Source organism: Octopus bimaculoides, chromosome 15 (assembly GCF_001194135.2).
Source record: "Octopus bimaculoides isolate UCB-OBI-ISO-001 chromosome 15, ASM119413v2, whole genome shotgun sequence".
NCBI classification, from domain to species: Eukaryota; Metazoa; Mollusca; class Cephalopoda; order Octopoda; family Octopodidae; genus Octopus; species Octopus bimaculoides.
In genome coordinates, this window is record NC_068995.1 from 24,571,017 (window position 1) to 24,594,574 (window position 23,558).

Genomic DNA, 23,558 nt, shown 5'->3' on the forward strand with positions numbered 1-23,558 from the left:
ATACATACACACACAAATGCACATACATTATACATCATCATTATCATCCGTTTTCCATGGTAGCATGGGTTGGACCACACATATACACACACATGTGCATGTATGTATAGAAATATGTGTAATCTTTCATAACTTATGAAATATTTATTTGAAGAGACAAACAAGTAAAGAGTTACTACTCTTTGGTAATTCTAAGACTGTAAAAAAAAAAGAAAAGAAAAGAAATATAAAAAAATGGTTTTAATATATTTTAGAAGTACAAGATACCTGGGAGGTCAATAAAGTTTAGATACAATAGATACATTAGGTATGGAATGTTGACTGTTAATAAGTCACTGTTTTGTTACTTTTAAATGTTGGTATTTTAAAGAATTTGGTATATGGAAATATGCAATTTAAATCTCTTTGTAGGTTAAACTAGTCCTATGACAAACAAATTACACATACATTGTATATACATGTGGGTGTGTGTGCATATATCATCATCATCATCATCATCATTTAAGACATCCTACCAATGGAAGCAACCATTGGTTTCATTTTTACATTGTGAACATTAATGATTATTATTTAACAAATTATTCATTCATTGATTAGTTTGTTTGGTTTATCAAAAGTTTTCATCATATATCTGTGGTCTTCTCAGTAACTTGATTTCCATTTCTGCACCTGATTTTTATTTCTTCTTGCGTTTGTTATTTGTATGTTGTCAAGCATTTGTGCATGTGATGTTTATGTGAGTGCATGTATGTGCGTGTACTTTGTTTCTGTTCTTATTTTCATTTTATTTGTTTTCGCTTTTTATAACATGAGTGTGTGTTGTGTATGTATGTGTAATAGAGGAGGTGGTAGTGTGTTGTGTATGTATGTGTAATAGAGGAGGTGGTAGTGTGTTGGTATACTATTTTTGAAGGTTTGCATTCTTTGTCCAGTAATATTATCAATTCAGTAACGTTTCACAATATTCGATCATTTGAATGTAGAAATAATGTTTAACTTTGTTTAGTTGTCTATATTTTTTAATGGCATGTTAGTAAAGTATGTTACTTTGTATCATATTCACACCAGTGCTCACCAATTCTTTTGCTTATACTGTGGGCTGTTTCTCTTATATAGGTTGTGGTTGGAGTGTCATTGCACTGCTCTTTCATGCACCTAGTTTACAGTTTATTTGTGGGTTGGTTGTGCACACTCTGCAGTTGTTGATGCAAAGTCTTGCTTTTTAAATAGATATGACTTACTAATGATGAAATGGAGCTGCCATTTATTTTTTGTTACTGTAATTTTCAGTTTTCTTCTCAAGCTGTGGTCTAGTACCTCTTGGAAATAGCTTCAATAAACATTGCAATTTGGAATTTCTGATTATACCATTAGCCTGTCTTGTCTATTTATTTTTTCGATTCTGTGGGGCACACTCCATTTGTATAATTGTTACTGAAAGCTTTGAACCTTTCCTATACTCTTCTATATGTACTAATGAAACCTTGTGTATGCTTTTGCATTTTTTAGGGTTAATGCAGTTGGGATGCATTTATCACCCACTTTACTGTTTCTGAAATGATTTTGTTAATTTTTACATTTGTAAATGTAGTGAAACTCCCATGGACTAGGTGGTTAGTGTTTACAGATTTCACATAAGAGAAGTTGTTTTTTGTCATGAATAATTTCCAGTCATAGTTTAGAAGCTAGAAAAAGTAGTTGTTTGTTGGGGTGATTGGACGCATAGCTACTGGTCACCTTGATGCTCTGGAGATGAAATTTTCTCTGTGTTGGATGCTTTCCATAGTGATTTTTTCCTAATTTTTGGATGTCAGCTTGTGTCATTATTTTAAGTAAAAGGTATATATCATCTACATTTTGAGAGTACATCATCACAGATATGGATCTCTTTGTTAGGAACTGAATTGCTTATTCTGGCATACCATGAATAGGTTGGCTATGTCTTGACATTGAGAAAGATAACATCACTAATGTAAATCATATCTCCACTCATATTTACTGTAAAATCAATATCGTTTGTTGCATATATGGTTACTACACCAATGCTACCTATAATGCAATCTGCAAGTTTGTATGAATGGTCAATATACCAAAGTCTTCAGTGCCACTGCAGACATTTGGAAACATCTCTATTCATGAATGTATGATCACTGACATGAAACATGACAACTAATAGTTGCTGGAGATATTCATTTATAACCTCAATATCAAGTTGGTGGGCTACCATCGTTCTGTTTCTCTGTTATATATATATGGCGGTGGCACGTAAAAGCACCCACTACACTCTCGGAGTGGTTGGCGTTAGGAAGGGCATCCAGCTGTAGAAACTCTGCCAAATCAGATTGGAGCTTGGTGCGGCCATCTGGTTCGCCAGTCCTCAGTCAAATCGTCCAACCCATGCTAGCATGGAAAGCGGATGTTAAACGATGATGATGATGATATGCCTTAAAATTTGTTTAAATTCATTCTAGCAAGTGTAAATATTGCTTCTCTTTCCTCAACTGCATATGGTGAGATGCAGAATCTGTTATTGAATTGCAGGTTAGTAGGGTCTATGCATTTCCTATAATATGACAATCACAGAAGTTGAAAAAAGAGGGAGTGTAAGTAGTTATCAGTATTACTGTCCTCAGTGTCAGTCGTGTTTATAGAATTAGTTTTAATTAAACTGGTTACTGAGGGAGTGAAGGTTGGACTTAAGGCTAGAACCAGAGTTGTCAGATTGATTAATGCTAAAAAATCAAAAAAATCAAATGGCAACTAGTGTGTTTGATATTGGCAGAATGACCTTCCTAAAGCACAATGTGTGTACATAGGTGTGTGAGTGTGTTGTGTGCGCATGTGTGTGTGTACATATACATATATTAACAAAAGCAGCAACACAGTTGTTTTGAATAAATGTGTATATGAAATCATATACAATATATTTAATAAACATATAAATGTAAATAACATTACATGAGTAAGAAGTTGTTTATATTTTTCCAAAACAAGAGTTACTCTTTGCAAATTCATTAGCCGGGAGCTGAGGTTGAAAGGCCTTGATAAGTCTTAAAAATATTAAACATAGGTCAGTCAATTCTTCAATGTTTGACTACTAAACAATCTTGCTCACTGTATAATTTCACAGCATGACTTAAATATATGTTTATTGAACATGTTGTGTATGATTTTATACATGCATTTACACACACACACACATAGATATATGTATTTATACATGTGTGCAGTGTTCATACATATATATATATATGCATATGTGTGTATATACATATCTATATATATATATGCATGCATATGTGTGTGTATATATATATATACACACAAATATATAAATACATACACACACATATACAGGCATATTTCCCATTTTACCAAACAAGCTGAGTTTCATATCAACAAAAAAGTTACTAGCAATGGAAGCAAGCAAGAATAGCTATGACAGTATGGTACAGTTGAGGGTTTCAACATTTTTTTTTTTCCTGATCTCATCTGCTGTACACATGCTGAACTTGAAATCGCACAGTTGGGTGTGATTAGCTTGTTGGGTGTGATTAGCTTGTTCATTGCTCGAAGCCTATGCCAGTGGGAAGCTGTTTTCACGTGTCAAATCATATATAAAATATAGAAGGTGTATGTATATGTGTGTGTATGTATATCTATATAAACACATAGACACATAAACACACAGTGTACACATCTTATATTATATATGTTAAGGGATATAAAAAGTGTTCAGTATTTCAATCTTCATCACTGTAAAGTATATTTACCTATTACAAGCATGGGCATTAGCAAAAACAGAATATTCTGAGTAATATGTACTATTATAGTTCTTTCAAAGTACATTAAATATTTTTGTAAGCTCTTAGAATCTCATGTTTGAAAATAATTTCTTTCCCTTCCTTTCCGACCAGAAGATGAAGAAGACATTACGACTGAGAGGTGTAAATCATTTCAAAATAACCTATAAAGATATTATCCAGGCAAATGTTTTTAAACATCCTTGTGGATAAATTAAAAATCACCACATGCACAGATGCTCTAATATATATATATATGTTTGTGTGTGTGTTTATATATATATATATATATCTATATATATATATATATATATAAAACAGTATAGTTGTTATGAAGCATTGTCTCATATATATAAATCTTTTAAATATTTTTTTAAAACACGAAACAATGCAAGTTAAACAACTAAAAAATACAGGTTGATGGTTAGTTCTATTATCTGGTACTTCAATATTTCAGGATTAAGTAGAGTCTTAATCATAAAATATTGAAATACCAGATAATAATACTAACCATCAACCTGTATTTTTTTAAACTTTTATTGTTTTGGCTTAAAAGAAAAAGGAGTTATATTTATATATATATAGACATATATATCAAGACACACACACACATACATATGTACATATATGTGTATAAATATAAACACAGACACATACATGTGTACATAATATATATATATATATACACACACACACACACACACACACATGCATATACATATATATATATATATACACATATATACATATATATACATATATATATATATACACATATATACATATATATATATACACATATATACACATATATACATATATATATATACATACATATGTATATATATATATATATATATATATATATATATATATATATATATATATATATATATATATATATACATATATATATATATATACATATATGTAAAAACACGCACACATATGTATATGCATAAATATATATAGAGACATACATACACTTGGCTTAACATACATCCAGATACATGTTAAACATACATCTACCCACACACACATACATATATGTATGTATGTATAAAATCTACACATAGCCCAGAGTAAATAATAAGCAAATTTTCCTGGAGAATTGAAGTAAATCTATCATTCAATTGTTAATTTTTGGAATGGTTGCATTAGAAAGTATTTGTTTTTAGTAAAATCAAGCATCTTCAGTTGTGTTAGCAATATGTACAGAAGTTACTATGCTTTATATATAAACCATGTGCATTCATGTAGGCTTAAGATTTTTGATTTATTAATTTACAAAACTTTATTGAAAAAAAAAGATGAATATGAAAGATAACATTTCGACATTCACACAAAATTTCATACAGATGCATGCTTAAGGGTATATATATATATACATACTCACACACACACACGCATACATGTGCACATACACAAAATGTATTTATTTACAAGATTTACAAGTAGTATAAATGAATACGTGTACATTTTTACACATACATACATTACACATGTATGCATAAACTATATGTAAATACCCATTACAAACATACATCGTAATTGAATGAGAAAGAGAGGGTGAAAGAGAAAGAATGAAAAAGAAAAAATATAATAATCAAGCAGCAGTATATATCGAAAGAGGAAACTTAAAACATTTTTCTCTCACTATATATATATATATATTACATACATATATGTATAATATAAATTTACACATGCATATATATATCCACATATATATATGCATACATATATACACATATACATGCATATATACATATAGACATACATATATTCATATATACATACATATATATACACATATATTCATATATACATACATGTGTGTTGTTACATTTGGGGATGATCAGCTTTTGCCAATGAGACACTGTTTATTTGATCTTCACTTTGTTATAATTATTATTTTTCAGTTCTTTCATTACACATTCTGTTACCTCTTCAGCAACATTTTGTCCCATATATCTCCTCTTCTCTCTGGTCTTGTCCTATCTATTCTATTTTGTCTTTCTGTGGTATGTAGCCCTATCTGCACATGCATTTACATCTATATCTGTGTGTGTTTATGTGTTTATTATGCGTGTGTGCATGTATATGGGTTTCTACCCATGTCTCTTATTTATTTATTTTTCTTTTCTCATCTTGTTTTTAGTCATCAGGTTATGTAGTGAGGTGGAGTGGGGGAGTACACACAGTTTCTCCAATGTACGTCATTATCCTTTTTCTGTGCTGTCCCCCTCTAAACCTTAAACTATAGACTACATTCCTATAAATAAAAACCATGGGTACAAACAATGTAATATACAAATCCACATACATGCACACAAGACACACACAAATACACATATACATGCATAGATAGGAATACATATCGCAAAAAGACAAAATGGAATAGGCAGTACAAGACTAGAGAGAAGAGGAGACATGAGGGACAGAAAGTCTCTGAAGAGATAACAGAATGTGTGTGATGAAAGAATTCGGACAAATGAATAATAATAATAAAGCTAAAGTGAAGATAAAATAAATAGTGCATGTGTTTAATGGGCAAACGATGATCATCCCCAAGTATACCAATATCTGTTTCAACATAAGATTTCACATCAAGAATCCTGCAAAACAAATACATAAATGTAATATATATATATATATATATATATATATATATATATACACACACATAAAATCATACAGGCATACAAATGTTGAGATAGTTAAATATTGGAAATCTTGTGATAAAGTACTTCATACTTTTAAAGTTTAACATTCCCCTATGTTCTATATATATTAGCATGTATAGAGCATTTTATACCAGTTACATGACCATTAGACAAAATCATAGTTACATATATGCGCGTGCACACACACATCCATATAATTATTTTTTGTTTCTCTCTCAAATAGATGTTTTCATACATTCACATCATAACCACACTTGACAAAACCAGCTGTTTTCACATTGGTTCCTACACTAACACACACATGGGTACATCACTGATTTTCCAGAAGCTGATGGTACAGAACCTCTAAATCACAAAACCATTTTTGGAATTGTCAAGACCATTGATTCATTTACAGATTAACCAATGATGATATAGTGTAAAGTACATATTCTAATTGTTTGTAAATGATGATTCCTTGATTCTAGATGTCCTTAAATTAATTTGCTTAACCTTAGCTATAAATGCTCAAATTAGCTGTGTTGTGAAGCATAAATCTAGTCAGTGTTAATACAAGATAACTATACTCATCTTCTTGTATTTAATTCAATCATCAAGTTCATATTAGTGATTATTAAATACATGTTTCTAGTTAGCCATAGTGCATAAAAAAAAAAAGCTTGTGTCTAAGTAGAGAGTCATAAATGTATTGTGAAAATATGCAAGCTATGTTAGTCTAATAAATAAAGCAAGGCTTTGGAATCAAGGATGCTAGAAAATCAGTGGTGGACAACAGTAAACCATTTATACAACATATACCATTAAAGAAAACAGCTAAACACTTATTGCAAAAACATGTTAAAGTTTGGAGAGAAATTTTTATATATTAGGAAGTTTCCATTTTCTTTTCCATTTACTTCAATTGTATGCATAAAAAATTGTTTTTGTTGTTTTATTTAAAGGGAAAAAAAAATTGAGAAAAGGGAAATATATCATGATAATATGAGAATGAAATTCCAAGTGTACCTACAACATGAGCCATCAGCTGCCAGATTAAAAAAAAATATTTCAGGCACAATATTTTACAAAAATTAGTTTGCAATAATCTGGCAACAATTGTTTTTGTTGTTGTTGTTGGAGGGAATCAGAGCAGATTGATAGTTAAAAAAAAAAAATTAAATAAGAGGTTAACAAAAAATTGTATATCACAGGATTAGTTGAAAATGTCTTGTAGTTCTGTATCTGATAATTCCAGATAGTTTGGTGTTAGCTGGCAATTTGAGAAAGGTGAGATACAATCATATGAATATTCTTCAAACTCTACCCCAGCACTTTTCAGCATAGTAATAATGGCTCGCTGTAGTGTGGTGAGAACGAGAAGACATAAACAGATACAGTAATTGTCCATTGCAAGGAAGTATTCTGGTTGCATTATTGCTGCCTCAAAAAAAGAGAGGGCTGCTTCCTCATATAGAGACAACTCCATAAGGGAATATCCTAGAAGGGAATGAAGGAGAGGGTCTTGAAATAAGTATGCTTCTTCCATGAGAAGTAGGATATACTTTTCTGCTCCATCAGCACAATTCATCAACCGGTTGCAAAGAATTAGTAAGTAATATGCCAAAGATGATGCTGGAAGTACCACTTCTTCCTGGGCATCAACCTCCTCTTGAAGAAGTTCAGGTAGAGTTACTTTCTCCAGTCCACCATACACAATGTTTGGAAATGGGATTTGGAGTTTCAAACAATCTTCTAAATATAATATAGCATCATCGTAGTTTCCTTGGCTGTACAAGAAATTGGCATATTTTACACAAACACAATGATTCATTTCCATTGTGAGAGCATCTTGGAAGCATTGCTCTGCTCTCAAAATCATCTCAAGTTCTTGTTCAATGTCTTCACAAATACAAGCTTTCACATAGCACATTGTAGCCAAATTTCCAAGAGTTTCACACATTTCTGGTTCAAGTTTTCCATGGATTTCCTTATAGATTTCGATACACTCATTATAGGACTCAATAGCCTTTTCAACATCCCCTGCTACAGAATGCATTTGGCCAAGTTGCTTTAACGTACTGACCAGGTCACCTTTAATATCTTCTTGTAAAATATCCTGAATATCTCGTGCTTGTTCTAAATAGTGAACAGCATTCTGGTACTGTCTCATGCTAATATGTGCATCTGCAGAACGGCTTAGCAATTGATTGTGCAAGGCCATATCTTCAGAGCTCTGGTTTGGATCAAAATCTTCCTGATTATCCTTGTCATCAGCAAGAATGAGAGCTTCATTGTAGAAATCAAGTGAGGTTTTGTAGTCATATTGTGCAAAATAACAGTCACCTAGAATCTGTAAAATTCTCATATGTTGCCTTTTGTCAGCAGAATCTGTGGACAACATTAATGACCTGCCTAAAGAGAGGTATTTAATGGCTTTGTGTTGTAAATTAAGCACATTATATGAGTTTCCAAGGACATATAATGTCTGGCAAACCAACCAGAACTTATGTTTTGGAAGAGTAGACAATGTATTTTGATAAAGGTTAGAGAAAATTTCAAAAGCTTGAAAACAAACAGACACACATTTGTGGTAATATTTCAATTTGTAGTACGTTATTCCAAGTAATGAAAGAATCAGGCCAACAAAAAAATTTTGTCCCGACAATCCATACGCATACCTAAGCATTCTATAGGCCAGTTCAAACACAGAGACAGTGCGTGGGTAGACATGTAGCATGAAACTCGAAACGCCTAACATAAGCAAAACATGGGCATTCTCTAAAAACAGTGCTCTCCCAGCTGATTGACCACGAGAATTGAAAAGGGTCCATGATTTTTCGAAACAAATGAGTGCTTCATTGAATTCTTTCATCATAAAATGGCAATCCCCAAGTTTGAGATAGGATTTGGCAAGGACATCTGTTTGTTTCTCATCACGCTGAGGTATCTCATCTAGTATACTTATTGCTTCCTCAAAACAAGACATTGCTTCTTTGACATTTTTATCATCCATCTTTGTACTTTCATTCATACTTTCATTATTATTTTCAGTTTGAGAAGTCTGACTCGATGAGGTTTCATTATCAGGATCAGAGAATTCTTTTTCAAAAGACTCAGCAATCACTGCAATGATATTGTCAAAGAACGACTCATCATTCCACTTCTCAACAATATACCCATTTCCAAGTTCAAACATTAGAACAGACACTTCACTGTTAACTCCATCCTCCCCAAGTTCACGGCACATTTGTAACCCTTTCTTGAGCATTTTCAGTCCAACTTCTCCTTTGCTGAGTTTGCATTTCAACATACCTAAATTTTTCATTACATTAGCCTTTAACTTCATCACAGACACACTGGAATCTTGAATTTCAAAGAGAATAATATAAATCTGTTCATATAGTGCTTCAGCTTTAGTAAAGTCTTCCTCTTTTGCTAATCTCTCTGCAAGTTTGATTAAAGAACGTACAATAGTGAGACTAATGCTGTGTTCATGCAAGGGAGAAATCAGTTCAGACATATCAGCCAACCTTTGCTTCTCATCAGAAAGTTCAGTGTCTATAATAAACTCACAGTCATTATTTTGAGACTTCACATGTGGCGACATCTGGATAACTGTGTCAAACTTGTAATTTTTACGCTCTTCCAAAAAGAAGTCCCATCCCTCAACATTGACATCACTAGAGGCGAGCTCGTATGATAGGGAATACTGGCGGACAGGAGAGTTAACATCTGAAAGCTCTTTAATATTTCCTATGTCCCGTACTTCCTCAACATCAAGGTAGAAGACATCTTCAAATTCTTTCTCGTTGTTGTTATTTTCGTTAACTGGAGAAATTGGTGATTCAAAGTTGTTCATTTCTTCTTCAACTTTCTCAGAGAGTCGCTCAACAATTTCTTTGAAGTTTTTGTTATGTAAGCGATCTCGGCAGTACCGCCAAAATTTTGTAAGCCATCGTAACCTTTCAGCAAAGTTATCCTTGTCTGACTTTGCCTCATTTGAAACAAAACATGGCATCCCAGGAAACAGGTTCTGACGAGGCATGCTTGGTGTCAAGGGGAAATTCTTTGTCTGAATTGATGGTGTTGAAGCAAATAATGGCCGAAGTGTCTCAATCATCTTTTCTTCATTCTTCAGCCAGTTATAAAGAATACGGCTTTGGTTATCTTCAACTGGCCTTAGTTTTGTTGAAATGGATAACTGTTGTTGCTCAAACCAAGCTGTGTCACATGTTTCACCATCTTCACCACGAATAGCTTTATCACAAATTTCTGATGCATTTTGTAGGAGGGCAATGGTATGAGTGTAAAGCCACTGCTTCTCCATCGGATTGTCTCGACATCTGCGGCTGCGACGTAAACATATTTCAGCAAGATTTACAAGTACATTTACCAGGGATTGACGTTGGTCATCTGGACTACATAATGCCTGTTGATGCAGACGCAAGAACATGTGCTCAGATTCATCCAGTTGGTATTCATTGAGCAATTTTGTTGCGTTATCGAGAGAATCAGGTAATTCAACTTTCTTGACATTATCTTTAAGTGACACCTCAGCAGCAGTTTTCTGAAACAGAGATCACAATATAAAGTATATCAGTTTCATAATTTTTTTTTGGAGAAAAAAAAAAAGAAAAAGAAAGAAAAATAAACTTAACAAACAGCATAAAAAAGCAGGTAAGTTACTATTTTTATCTTTTCAGTAAGTCTGAGCAAGAAGAAAGAAATGGGAAATGGTATTCCTGTGGTTAATATTTAATTTATTGAATGGAAAACATGGGCAAAGAGGAGAGATATTCTTGATGGTTTGGTTCTTCACAGAGTAGAAAATTTCAGCACAGTGTTTATTAGAGTTTAAAAGGGAAAAAAGACAGTGAGTCTGTATAACACTAATCTGAGTTACTGGACAAACCAATCAAATCCAGAATAATTTTACTTTTATTTATCAATTTGATAAGAAGTACAAAGCCCATAAAATTTAAAAACTTCAGTGGTTGGGAGACAAGGCTTCTATTTAACATTCAGTTTAAATTTCTGTGAGTGAAATGAAAAGATGGATATAAGAGAGAAAACAAGAGGGGGAGTTATGAAGTGAAAGAACATTCAGAGACAAGTTTTCTGAAAGAACTAGAGCTGATTAAAACATAATAGTAATATAAATGTAGAAAGGAATGTCAGCCTCAATAAATGGGTATAGGTAGATGTATTATAGGGTTGGAAAGTCAAGATTAGTAGAGATTGTGGTAGTAATGGCCACAGTTATTGAAAAATGGATGAGGTCCCAGGCCCTTAACTTATTTACCATATAGTTTTTACAATATAGTTTGTATTCTTACAACTGGCACTATGTTGGGTTAATGAAGAACACTTTGCACTGCATGCTCAAGCATTCCAACATGTGCAAGAAATCATTAGGTGCAACTCAATTGTTAAGCAATAGACTCTTTTATGTTGTAAGGAACCCTTCAGCAGAATACTCTGTTTGACTTGCCTCATACATTATATCAAATAAAGAAATCATCCTGTAATTTCAACTTGAGTAACTGTAAGACAGATTCATCATCATTATAACCATTATCTACATTTAATATCCGTTTTCTGTGCTGGCATGGGTTGGATGGCTTGAGAGGAACTGCCAAGGGTTGGGGCTGCATCAGGTTCCATAGTCTGTTTTAGCTTGGTTTCTATAGCTGGATGCCCTTCCTATTGCCAACCACTTTTATGTGGCACCATCAGCAATGCTTTTTATATGGCACCAACACCCATACCAATGCTTTTTATGTGGCACCTTGGCTTTAGGATATCAATTCTGTTGTGGTGGGCAGATGATCTTGAGTACAGGAACGTGCCACATATCTTGGTCCTCTTTCATCTTCTTCTCAAGGCTCAGCATTTTGAGGTTGGCCTTCAATGCTTTGCCCCATGTTTTCCTGTATCTCTCCCTTCCCCGATTTCCCTCCACTTTAATTGATTGACACTTTTTAATTGACTGTGAAATTACACAGTAATTCACTATTACACTATTATACTACAAACTCATGTCACATTTATACTTTGATACTGTTAAGTATTCTAAGTCTGTTAGACTTGAATAAACCTATGCAGAGTAACCAATTGAATATCCAACAGCCCAATTCCTGTCCACAACTCGAAAGTATCACAACTAGGAACCCAATATAAACTCCTTGAAAGAATAGCTGTAAGTCATTAGTAGGAAGAAAGTCAGGGCATGTTGCTTCTCTTTTCCTGTAATGCATTCAGTATAACAGAATCTTGGTATAATGAAGCAATCAATAATAGTTATTTCGGTGTGTATGAATATTTGTGCTTGTCTGGACCAGTTGGATGAGACAGGGACAAAGATAGTAATTTTTAGGATGAAATTGAATTACAACTTTAAGTGTTACTGATGTATAAAAATGTTGAGTAATAAAATATGTAGTTGCTGGACCATGTTAGTTGAAATAGACTGTAGTTATAAACTAGATTTCTCAAAGCACACATTAATGTTTAAGCTTTAACATATTCGTTTTTCTGCTGTTGTTGCTGAGTAACAAGTGAATGGTATATAAGTAGCTGATAAAAATATCTAACAGCTTAACCACGTCTATAGGTATAAGATTTTAGTCAAGCTTCATTGTATGATTGTACTTTTTAGCCTTTGTGTCTCCATTTCTTTTGTGGATATGTGACTCTCATATTTAGAACTTAAAATGTTTTGTTGTTTCTTTTAAAGGAAAGAGATGTAGTTGCTATATTGAGCAAGATGAATAATCACATAAAAGATTCCATACTGACTTCTTTGCTTGTATTTTCAATGTAGTTGGTTTCAGGTTGTGAATGGTTTGTGTTCATTATTTAATGTGTGGAGAGAAGTATTTTCAGTGTTGTGTATCATGGCTTCTAGCACTGAAATTTGAATACAGGATTTGCCAGGATCCTGGTAGATCTTGTATTGAGTACAGATTAGTTTTGTGGATTCTTTTCATTTAATTGTTTTTGCAATGTGTGTATCATTTCTGTTAGTTATGTTTTTATGTAGCAAAGAAAGTTCTGAGATTTCATTTATATATGATGCTACAATTTCTGTTTTATGAGTGTATGAAATGCTGATTTTATTGATTGTAAAGTGATCTACAAGTTAATGTTATCTAGTATTACTGGTGACCAGAGTAATGGTAAACAAGTTTAGTGTTGTTGTTAATCTGTTCTTGTAAAGCCATATATTGAACATGGCATCCTGTAGTATGAGAAGCTGTGGAAGGGTGTGGTATCAACATGGCGTGTATGATTTACTGATATCAGACATACTTTCATGCAGTAACACATTGCACCTCTTTATCTTGCTGGTGTTTTCCAATTAGACTGCAACAATGCTAACATGAATTAAAGAGGAAGATAAGAAGTGGTTATAGAAACCACTATTGCACATATAAAGAAGATAAATGAGAACAGGAAACCTTACAATAATTCAGGAAGCCTTCAGTGTAGCAGTTTAGCTTCCAAGAAACCACGATCTGTTCCATTTTGCCAGATTTTTGTTAAAAAACATGAAACCAATGCTAAAATTAGGACTGTCAAGTTTAAGGCCAAACTGTTAAGACAGAAATATGACATGGAAAATGAAGCCCCCGTTAGGAGTAGTATGAGGATAAAGATAAAGAGGAGCATATGAAACTGTCAGGTGAAAAGATAAGAGGTAGGTTTGTGTGAATTGTGTTGTTAATGCTAGTAGTAATGTGGTGGTGGTGGTGAACTTACATTGGCATTGTGTACATCTTCCACCAAGTCAGCTGGCTTCGTTTGTTCATTTGTTGACTGCCTCATCTGTAGGAACTGCTGAACCAAATGAGTGGTCAGCAGGTCTTGCAGTTTTTCTTGAGTGAGCTGACCATGGTTACCCATGTCAGCCTGTTGTTGTTTGATGAAATCCACAAGAGAGACGCTTTTGTATACATTGTTGCTGTTGCTATTAATTGTACGGTTGAATAGCGATGGTTCTGCAAATAAAACAAAAATCATTTTATACTTTGCAATCGATTGGATTTATAAAATGTACTCAAAAGAAAGCGATACACTAAAAGAGAATGAATTGACATTCAAGTAATGAACTCAGTAAGAGTCAAGGAAAATATCCATAACGTGTAGAAATTATTTACAACATCTGAAGAAATTATTGTTGAATATGAGGAGAACCATTTACAATACTGATATAAACATCAACACCAATATGACCATAAGATTTGAAGTAATCACTCCCGACATGGAGAGGGATATCTACATCATATTTGCAAACATCCACAATGTTAACACAGCCCACCACAATACTTAGCGGTATATCACCCGTTGCTATGTTCTGAGTTCCGTCAAGGTTGACTTTGCCGTTTATCCTTTCGGGGTCAATAAATTAAGTACCAGTCAATTACTAGGGTTGATGTAATTGACTATCCCCTCCCACCAAATTTCAGGCCTTGTGCCTGTAGTAGAAAGGATTATTATTATTATTATTATTATTATTATTATCAATGGAGGTGGTGGTGGTGGTGGTGGTGGTGGTGATAAAACAAGGGTTTTGTTCACTTCTTCAGTCATTCATTCTATATGACATTGATTTCTTAATCAAGTAGAAAGCTTTAAACAAGTTAATGTTGAGTGTTCTGTTCAGAACAGGACTCAATGGTACTACTAGCTATATGAACATATCTAACTTTCCTACCATGGCAACAACCTCAGAGTAGCCAACATAAACTTAGACAGAACAGAACAGGCCAATATTTTGACTTGTTACACTAGTCTATTATAAATATGTCAGGTATCTCTCACTTTCTGCTATCAGTTGATCAAGTATTTTCACAATAGTGTTGCAATGTAATGATTTCAAACAGCAGACTGTGTACAATGGAAACACTAACCACAACTTTCTAAACATATCTTCTCAAGACATCACAAGTTAGCATTTTACTTAATTTTATTTTGTACAACCAAATTGTCCATATAGATAAAATGACCTACCAATCTTAGATCATGATTTCATATTTCTATACCTAGGCAATACATATGAGGTGGTATCAAAAAGTTCCCGGATTAGTTATCTTATATATAAAATAGACCTGTGTGTGTGTGTGTGTGTGTGTGTGTGTGTGTGTGTGTGTGTGTGTTCACTTTTCATGCAAAAATGACTGCACGAATTGGTTCCATACTTGGGGTGCATGAATAATTTGACCCAGGATACAATAATATGGTCTTGATTTATTTTTTTAATTAAATATAGATAATATTGCTTTATATAAGATTAACTTCTTTAAAAAGGTTTTTCATTGTCAACTTCTGGTACTGATGTAGCAACTGCAGCTAGCTAGACACACACATGTATGTCTGATATAGCAACTGTGGCTAGCTACACACTCACATATATGCATACAATATGCCATTGATGAATATTTACATTTTAACCGCTTCTATTTTATTTCAGTTGCATTGTCTTTTGGTTCCTGGGGAAACATCATGAACATCACAGCTTCCTATATATTTTTAGCTTGAAAATCTTGCTCTTCGCGTTCCTCATACAAACATTTTGTGCGTGTTGGAACTACATTTTTTTTTGTCTTTCTTCTAAGGATTTCTGTTGTCTTCTTGGGATTTCTGTTACTATCTCTCTCTCCATCTATCTAAATCTTTCTCTCTCTCTCTACATCTATCTATCTATCTATCTATCTATCTGTGTGTGTTCACTTTTCACATGAAAATGGCTGCATGAATTAGTACCATACTTGGGGTGCAAGAATAATTTGACCTGAGACACATTAATTTAGTCTTGGTTTATTTTTTTATATTAAAAATAAATAATATTGCTTTATATATACACGATTCACTTCTTTACAAGATGTACTTTCTCTCCTTTTCCTTATTCATTCTTTATTCACTCACTCTTTCTCACTCCTCTTTCTTCTTCACTGTCTCTCTCACTGATGTTGGTGTGTTTATGTCCCCATAACTTAGTGGTTCAGCAAAAGACACTGATAGAAAAAGTCCATGGCTCGATTTCTTTAACTAAATACCTCTTTAAGGCAGTGCTCCAGCATGGCCACAGTCAAATGACTGAAACAAGAGTAAAAGAATATATATCCATCTACCAAATCCACTTACAATGCTTTGATCAATTAGAGGCTAAAGTAGAAGACACTTGCCCAAGGTGCCATGCAGTGGGAGTGAACCTGGAACCATAGGGTTGGGGAGCAAACTTCTTACCACACAGCCACACCTGTATGTATACCTATGTTCAAAAGAACACATTTACACGTATTTATATAGAAAATACTTAAATATAAGGGCACAGATAGGACAGTGCTATCAATGAGATTGGCACATAAGCTCTTGTCCAGCTTTGCCTTGAGTACATCTATTACTGAGCTAAATGCCTTCCATCCTGCCTAGATTTCAGCATCCATGTCATAGCTTATATTCACTGTGTGCCCCAAATAAATGTACCCATTACCTCTTTGATTTCATTGTTTTCCACCTAGGAATAGCATGTTGAGGGTTTATCTAAAATGAGGGAAGACAATTTAGTGAAACAATTTGGGCCTAGATGGAAAAGAAGGGTGTAATCAAGAAAGAATTGGAAGTATTTTGTGACCAGTTGGTCAATACAGTGATACAGTGACATAGAAATAACACATATATTTCATACACATATGTATAAAATATATGTTCTATGCTGGTGCCATGTAAGAAGCACTCATGCCAGCATAGCATAAAAATACTTGTGCTAGAGCTACATTAAAAGCACCCAGCACACCCTGTAAAGTGGTTGGCATTAGGAAGAGCATCCAGACACAGAAATCAAGTGAAATCAGATTGGAACCTGATGCCAGCTTTGGTCAAACCATCCAACCCATGCTAGCGTGGAAAACAGATGTCAAAGGATGATGGTGATGGTGTATATTTTAACATATATGTATGAACAAATGTGTGTGTATACGTGTATTTACATAGAAAATATGAATACCACTCTACCTTCAAAAACCAGAAGAAGCAAATGATTAAGTATGCATGAATAACCTACAAACATTTAAAGCAGTAAAGAATGTCTTAATGCAGACTGAGGGGAGAGTAAAAAAAAGAAGGAAAGTAAAGTGAAGACATTTGAGTAGTTGAACAAGTTACCAAATACTAGATGACGTCAAATATGACCAAGCTAATGTCAATGCTAATTCTATATGTTGGTAGTGTGGAATGACAAAATAGCTGCAAAATAATCTTAGGTTTACATTTTACAAATGTGAAAATAACTAGTGATTTCTAATGAGGTCTAAGATATGTAGGTTAAGGGGAAAGAGATTTTGTGACATTCATGCATTTCTTAATATGTGTTGTGTTAGCGAAATGACTATAACTGAATATGAATATTGGATGGCAGATCCAGAACACCAGACACAAACCAACTAACTTCTAAGGATATGTCACAGTAAAAGATATAACTATACACATTCATAGACCTGCTGTATCTCTCTCTTTTTTTTATCTGACTTCTTTTTACAACTGCTACGTCTTCTTTGGAACTAGCTAGGCTCATACCACACTCACTTAGACATTCTCAACTAGTTCATCCTTCCTTCTCTCATTACCTGCCCAGTCTCTTGAAATTTATTCCTTCTACATGATTTTTTTGAAGCTGCTCAAGAGAAATGTTAACCATGTCAATCTCACTGATTTTGGAAGACCTACAAAAACCACAGGCACAGCATCTTGTGTCAATAAAATAATAAAAATTTAAAAAGCGCAGAGTAAAAAACTGTAAATTACTGGTGTGCTGACAATGTTTGACAATCAATGTTAATATGTACTAGAGCATGTCTATATACTCTGAATACTCTTTACTGACTGAGTATCATCTTTAACTCTCCCTACAAGCCCACTATTACTATGGGCATAACTGGACAAAATTGCAAGCAGGGGAATGAATCCCCACCCCTACCATCTTGCTAGGAGATGGTAGGGGTAAGGGTTCGCTCCCCAGCTCACAATTTTATTGGATGCAGCTGTGCATTGTTAACCAGCTAGAGGAGATGTCCTCTTGGGATTAAAAAATCTCAGTAGAGTCTGCTCAAATGGACAGCCATGTTAAAATGGCTACAAATATTACTTATATATATATATATATCATTTGTAGAAAACATAGATCCCAAAGAAGAAGCACAGTCTAAGATGTAGAGCAGCATATATTAAAAATGGGGCAGGTCGGTTTAGGGGATTACCTCAGGTTTCAGAATTCATATTTTTAAGAGGTCATGGGCCAACAGGTTTTTGGGATCTGACAATATGCCATAAAGCTAAATCCTTTATGGATGAGAAACCAAAGGTAATCTCATAAACTGGCCTTCCCTATTTTTAATATATGTACATAAAGGATCAGCTGGACTAGTTTCAATCCTGTTATAATTTCATAACTGAATATCCTTTTAAATCTCCAAAGAGAAGTTGCTTATAAACCTACTAAGGGCTTAAGTAAATCAGATAAACTGAGTTACATACTGTAATGCATACTTATTCGATTAATAAATTATATGTTATAATATGCAATTCAGTCTGTCTGAAGTACAAGTTACATTTTACAGAAGCTATTTGCAAATATTGGCAACAGATACAAATAAATGATGAAAGATCTTTCTGATATTAAATCCAATCACCAATTAAGCTAGATACCTTTCCAGTTCAGACACATTGTTCTCTCTTTCTGTCTCTTCTACAGCTACTACAGTGAACACTGCATATATATATATATATATCTTTCTGTTTGTGTGTGTATATATATATATCTTTGCATGAAAGATCAATAAAATGAGTGCCATGATAGTGGTATATGGTGGTCAAAAACTCAACATATAGGCATAGGTGTGGCTGTGTGGTAAGAAACTTGTTTCTCAATCCCATGGTTCTGGGTTCAGTCCCACTGCAGGGCACCTTGGTCTTATACTATATCCACAGGCCAACCTGAACCTTGTAAGTGGATTTGGTAGACAGAAACTGAAAGAAGCTCATTGTATATGTTGTGTGTGTGTGCACATGTCTTTGTGTCTGTGTTTGTCCCCACTACACCACTTGACAAGTGGTGTTTACATCCCTATAACTTAGCCAATCAGCAAAAGAGACCAATAGAATAAATACCAGGCTTAAAAGAATAAGTATGATCCATTTAACTAAAAATTCTTCAAGGCACTGCCCCAGCATGGCCACAGTCTAATAACCAAAACAAGTATAAAAGAAAAGATAAAAGATATCTGATATATTGACTGTGTGTGTTCAATTGAGCAGGAGTTGATCAGTACATATTTGAGAGACTAATACATGATTGTTGTAAGTTGTAGTTGTGATCAGCACTAACTTGAACACATTGATTAGTATAGATGACTAAAATTATAGCAGCAGCATTCCAGATATGTTATGTTCCAGTTTGATCTGGAAGCACACTGGCCACTCGGTTTAGAATGTGAAACCAACGGTAGAAAGCACTGAAGTTTGTTTGTATACAGGCAACAACCTTGCTTTAGTTGCAAAAGAGACATGCAGATTAATCGAAGAATTGGTATACAGATCACTTAAAGTGGTTGGAACTTGTGGAAGAGGGAGACCCAGGAAGACACGGGATGAAGTGTTGAAGGCTGACCTCAAGACATTGAGCCTTACAAAGGAGATGACTAAGGACTGGGATATCTGGTGCACTGCTATACTCAAGAAGACCCATCTGCCACAGCAGAATTGATACCTTCCACATAAAAAGTACCCTGTACACTGTAGAGTGGTTGGCAATTGGAAGGGCATCCATATGTAGAAACCATGTTAGAACAGACGATGGAGCTTGGTGCAGACCCTGACCTTACCAGTTCCAGTCAAACTGCTCAACTCATACCAGCAAGGAAAACGACGTTCAATGATGATGATGATGATGATGACACTAACCTCAAAACACTGGGATAACTCAGCACACTGTTTGGACATAGTGAAGCTGTTTATAATGCAGCTATTTTGTGTGAATATGTCTTGTGTGATGATAATAGTAGAGTTGTTGTTGCTGAGAACCATATGCTTGGACAATTATAGTTGTTGTTAATGTAAATAACAGAAACCGTAGCAAGAACCAGAGTAAGCATCTAACAATGTTTAGGTCCATCACTTTACATTCAGCTCTACTCCCACTGAGAGCAATTTTACCTTTACCAAATAAATACCAATTGAGCATTGCTATTTGGATCAATCAAGTTACACTTAGAAATGTAAAATATTACACCAATGTAGAAAATAATAATCATCACCATCATTACCAGTGGCAAATGCTCTAATGTGATGTTACTCTCTTAAGTCAATGATCATTTGGGTTTAATTTTCAGTTAAATCCACTTTATAATCATGATAATACATTCCAGAAAAGCATGATTGTCACAGCTACACATTAGTCACACTCCAACTTCAGTAGATACATGTGAGCCTTGGCCAGATTTCTATACAGGAAATATATGACATTTGGTTAATTACTAGAGTCAATAGGAAAAAAAACCGTCCCATTAATGTGTGTATACTGCATGTGTAATATGTAGTATATAAAATGTGTGTGTACAAGTGTAAAAGTAGAAAAAGAGTTAAAGAACATTAAATAAAAAGCAAAATGTAAAGATGTGTCTGTGCATAAGCAAACAGATAATTACATATACATGTGTGTCTGTTTGTGTGTGTATATATATATATCTTTGTATAAATTATGAGATAACAACTGATTAAAAAGATTAATCAAATGGAAACTGAACAAATACATAATCACCACCACCACCACCACCACCACCACCACCATCATCATCATTTTAACATCCACTTTTTTATGCTTGCATGGCTTAGACTGAGTTTGCTGCTGGATGCCCTTTTTTGTTGGCAACCCTCACCTGATTCCAAAGAGGGTAATATTTCCCCATGGCCAGACATGTTTCTGTGGTAGATTGGAAATGAAGGACACTGCTTGTCGAGCGATTAGTTTTTCTCTAAAACTCATGTGATGTCAAGACAAGGAAACAAACTGACACAGACACAGACACACAAACAATCATCATCATCAACATTTCGTATTTGGATGGTTTGACAGGAAGCCTGGGGACTGTGCCCAGCTCCACTGTCTGCTTTGGCATGGTTTTTATGGTGGGATGCCCTCTATAATGGCAACCACTTTACAGAGTGGACTAGGTGGTTTTTATGTGGCACCAGCACTGCTAAGGTCACCACATAACTTGTAAGACAAAGATCCCTCAAATGAGAGGAGTGGTACTGAGGGAGGTGGGTTTATGTCAGGTGATGAGAAGTTAAACTATGATAGAGAAGCAGAAACAAGTGTTTTTCTGCAGAGGATATACATGGTTACCCCAGCTGGAGGGAGAGAGAGAAAGAGAGAGCGAGATACCAGGGCATACTCTCAAGCTATAAGGATGTGAAAATAAATGGAGTTGTAGAGGATTGCTCAGGGTGTGTGAGTAGGGAGATTACATGGGTGCAAAAGGGGGAATGCAGTGGTGATGAAACATGAGTGTATAAAGGAACAACAGTATAGCAATGATACAGTTGACAGAGGGAGGACAGGTAAGAAAGATGATATAGCAGTGCTGGGCTGTGGGAATGTGGGGGTAAGGAGTGAGAGAAAAACGTAGTTCATGAAGAAGTGGTATAGTTTGGTTTATTGGAGTAGAGTGTGGGAATTAATCTTATATGTGGGTGGGATACATGGCACACCCAAAAATCTAAACACACAATGCTTTTTTCAGTTTCCATCTGTTAAATCCACACAGTAGGATTGAACCTGAAATCACATTATTGGGTAGTGAATTTCTTCCCCACAAGCCATGCTTTCACTTAACACATATATAAACATAAATGTGCATGTGTGTATATGCAAACACATGCACATATGCACACATATCTATGTGTCTCTGTATGTATGTGTGTGCATACATGTGTGTATTTCAACTACATAAAATCAGTTTCAATTTTACCAATTTAAGAAAAGCAAAAGTTAGTGTAAAACCACATTAACTCCTTCCAGAACACTCTAACACTCAACCCCCCTCCCTACTATCCCACATACTTGCAAAAAAAAAAAGAAAGAAGATAGTGCCACAAACTCCTGCCAGAGAACACCACTTAAACATACAAAAAACATTGAAGACTTTAGAGAATGCCTGATGTGCATACACCCTACATCACCTTTAAGACTAAAAATCTCCTAAAATGAATGAATTAGTTAGCAAGCATATACTCAAGCAGTTAATCTTAAGACTAAAACAACATAAGATTAGCAGTGCCATTATCATCAAGCCAAAACAAAGCATTGTACAAATTCCCAATTTGATATAATGGTTTTTTTTTATGTAGCTTAAATTTTATATATCTTATACTGAAAGCATGGGAATTCAAGAACACATTTACCATTATTAGTGACATTCTCACCTGCCAGGAAGTTGCTCTTATATCATGACAACTCTTAACAAGTTAAAAAAACAAAGCAAAAGGAAAGCCAACTCTTTATTTCACATAAAAAGCTAACAAAGAAGAAATAACCAATCTTGTGAGATTTTTAATTTTATATACCTTCAATAAATGAATCCTACTAGTTCTGCTCTGAAGAAAAATGACAGTTAAGCAATTTTCTTTAATATAATCAACCACACAACCATATGTAATTCAGAAAAGATTCAATCAGAATATTTAAGAAATGCAATTTGGACAATTTAAAAATTGTCAACTTTTTAGCCATAACACTAGATCCAACCACAATCACCGTTTCTACTGAAAGCAGACTTAAGAAACCATATACCTGCATACATGTATAATATCCCTCCTCCCACAGTCATAACTAATAACCTTGTTGATGGCATAAGCAGAATAATTTCCAGCCTATCCATTGTCATGGGTTCTCATTCCTAAGGTATTTTTTGATGTTGTTGTTATTATTATTATTATTATTATTATTGGCATATGGCATAGTGGTTAAAAGCACAGGCTACTAACCCCAAGATTCTGAGTTTGATTCCAAGCAGTGACCTGAATAATAATA

The 23,558-nt window shown here is 34.2% G+C and overlaps 1 protein-coding gene across 6 annotated transcripts in view; it reads right to left on the bottom strand.

The window, feature by feature from the left end:
• Positions 1 to 225: 225 nt before the first annotated feature.
• The window catches only part of LOC106878778 (uncharacterized), a 195,476-nt gene continuing 172,143 nt past the window's right edge, over positions 226 to 23,558 (bottom strand). For all 6 annotated transcript variants that reach the window (XM_014928108.2, XM_014928109.2, XM_052973201.1 and 3 more), the window contains 2 exons: positions 14,231 to 14,469; positions 226 to 11,036 (listed from right to left, as the gene is read on the bottom strand). In XM_014928108.2, the coding sequence (XP_014783594.1) occupies positions 7,683 to 11,036; positions 14,231 to 14,469 (3,593 nt within the window). In that variant the 3' untranslated portion in view covers positions 226 to 7,682. The remainder of the gene's footprint in view (positions 11,037 to 14,230; positions 14,470 to 23,558) is intronic.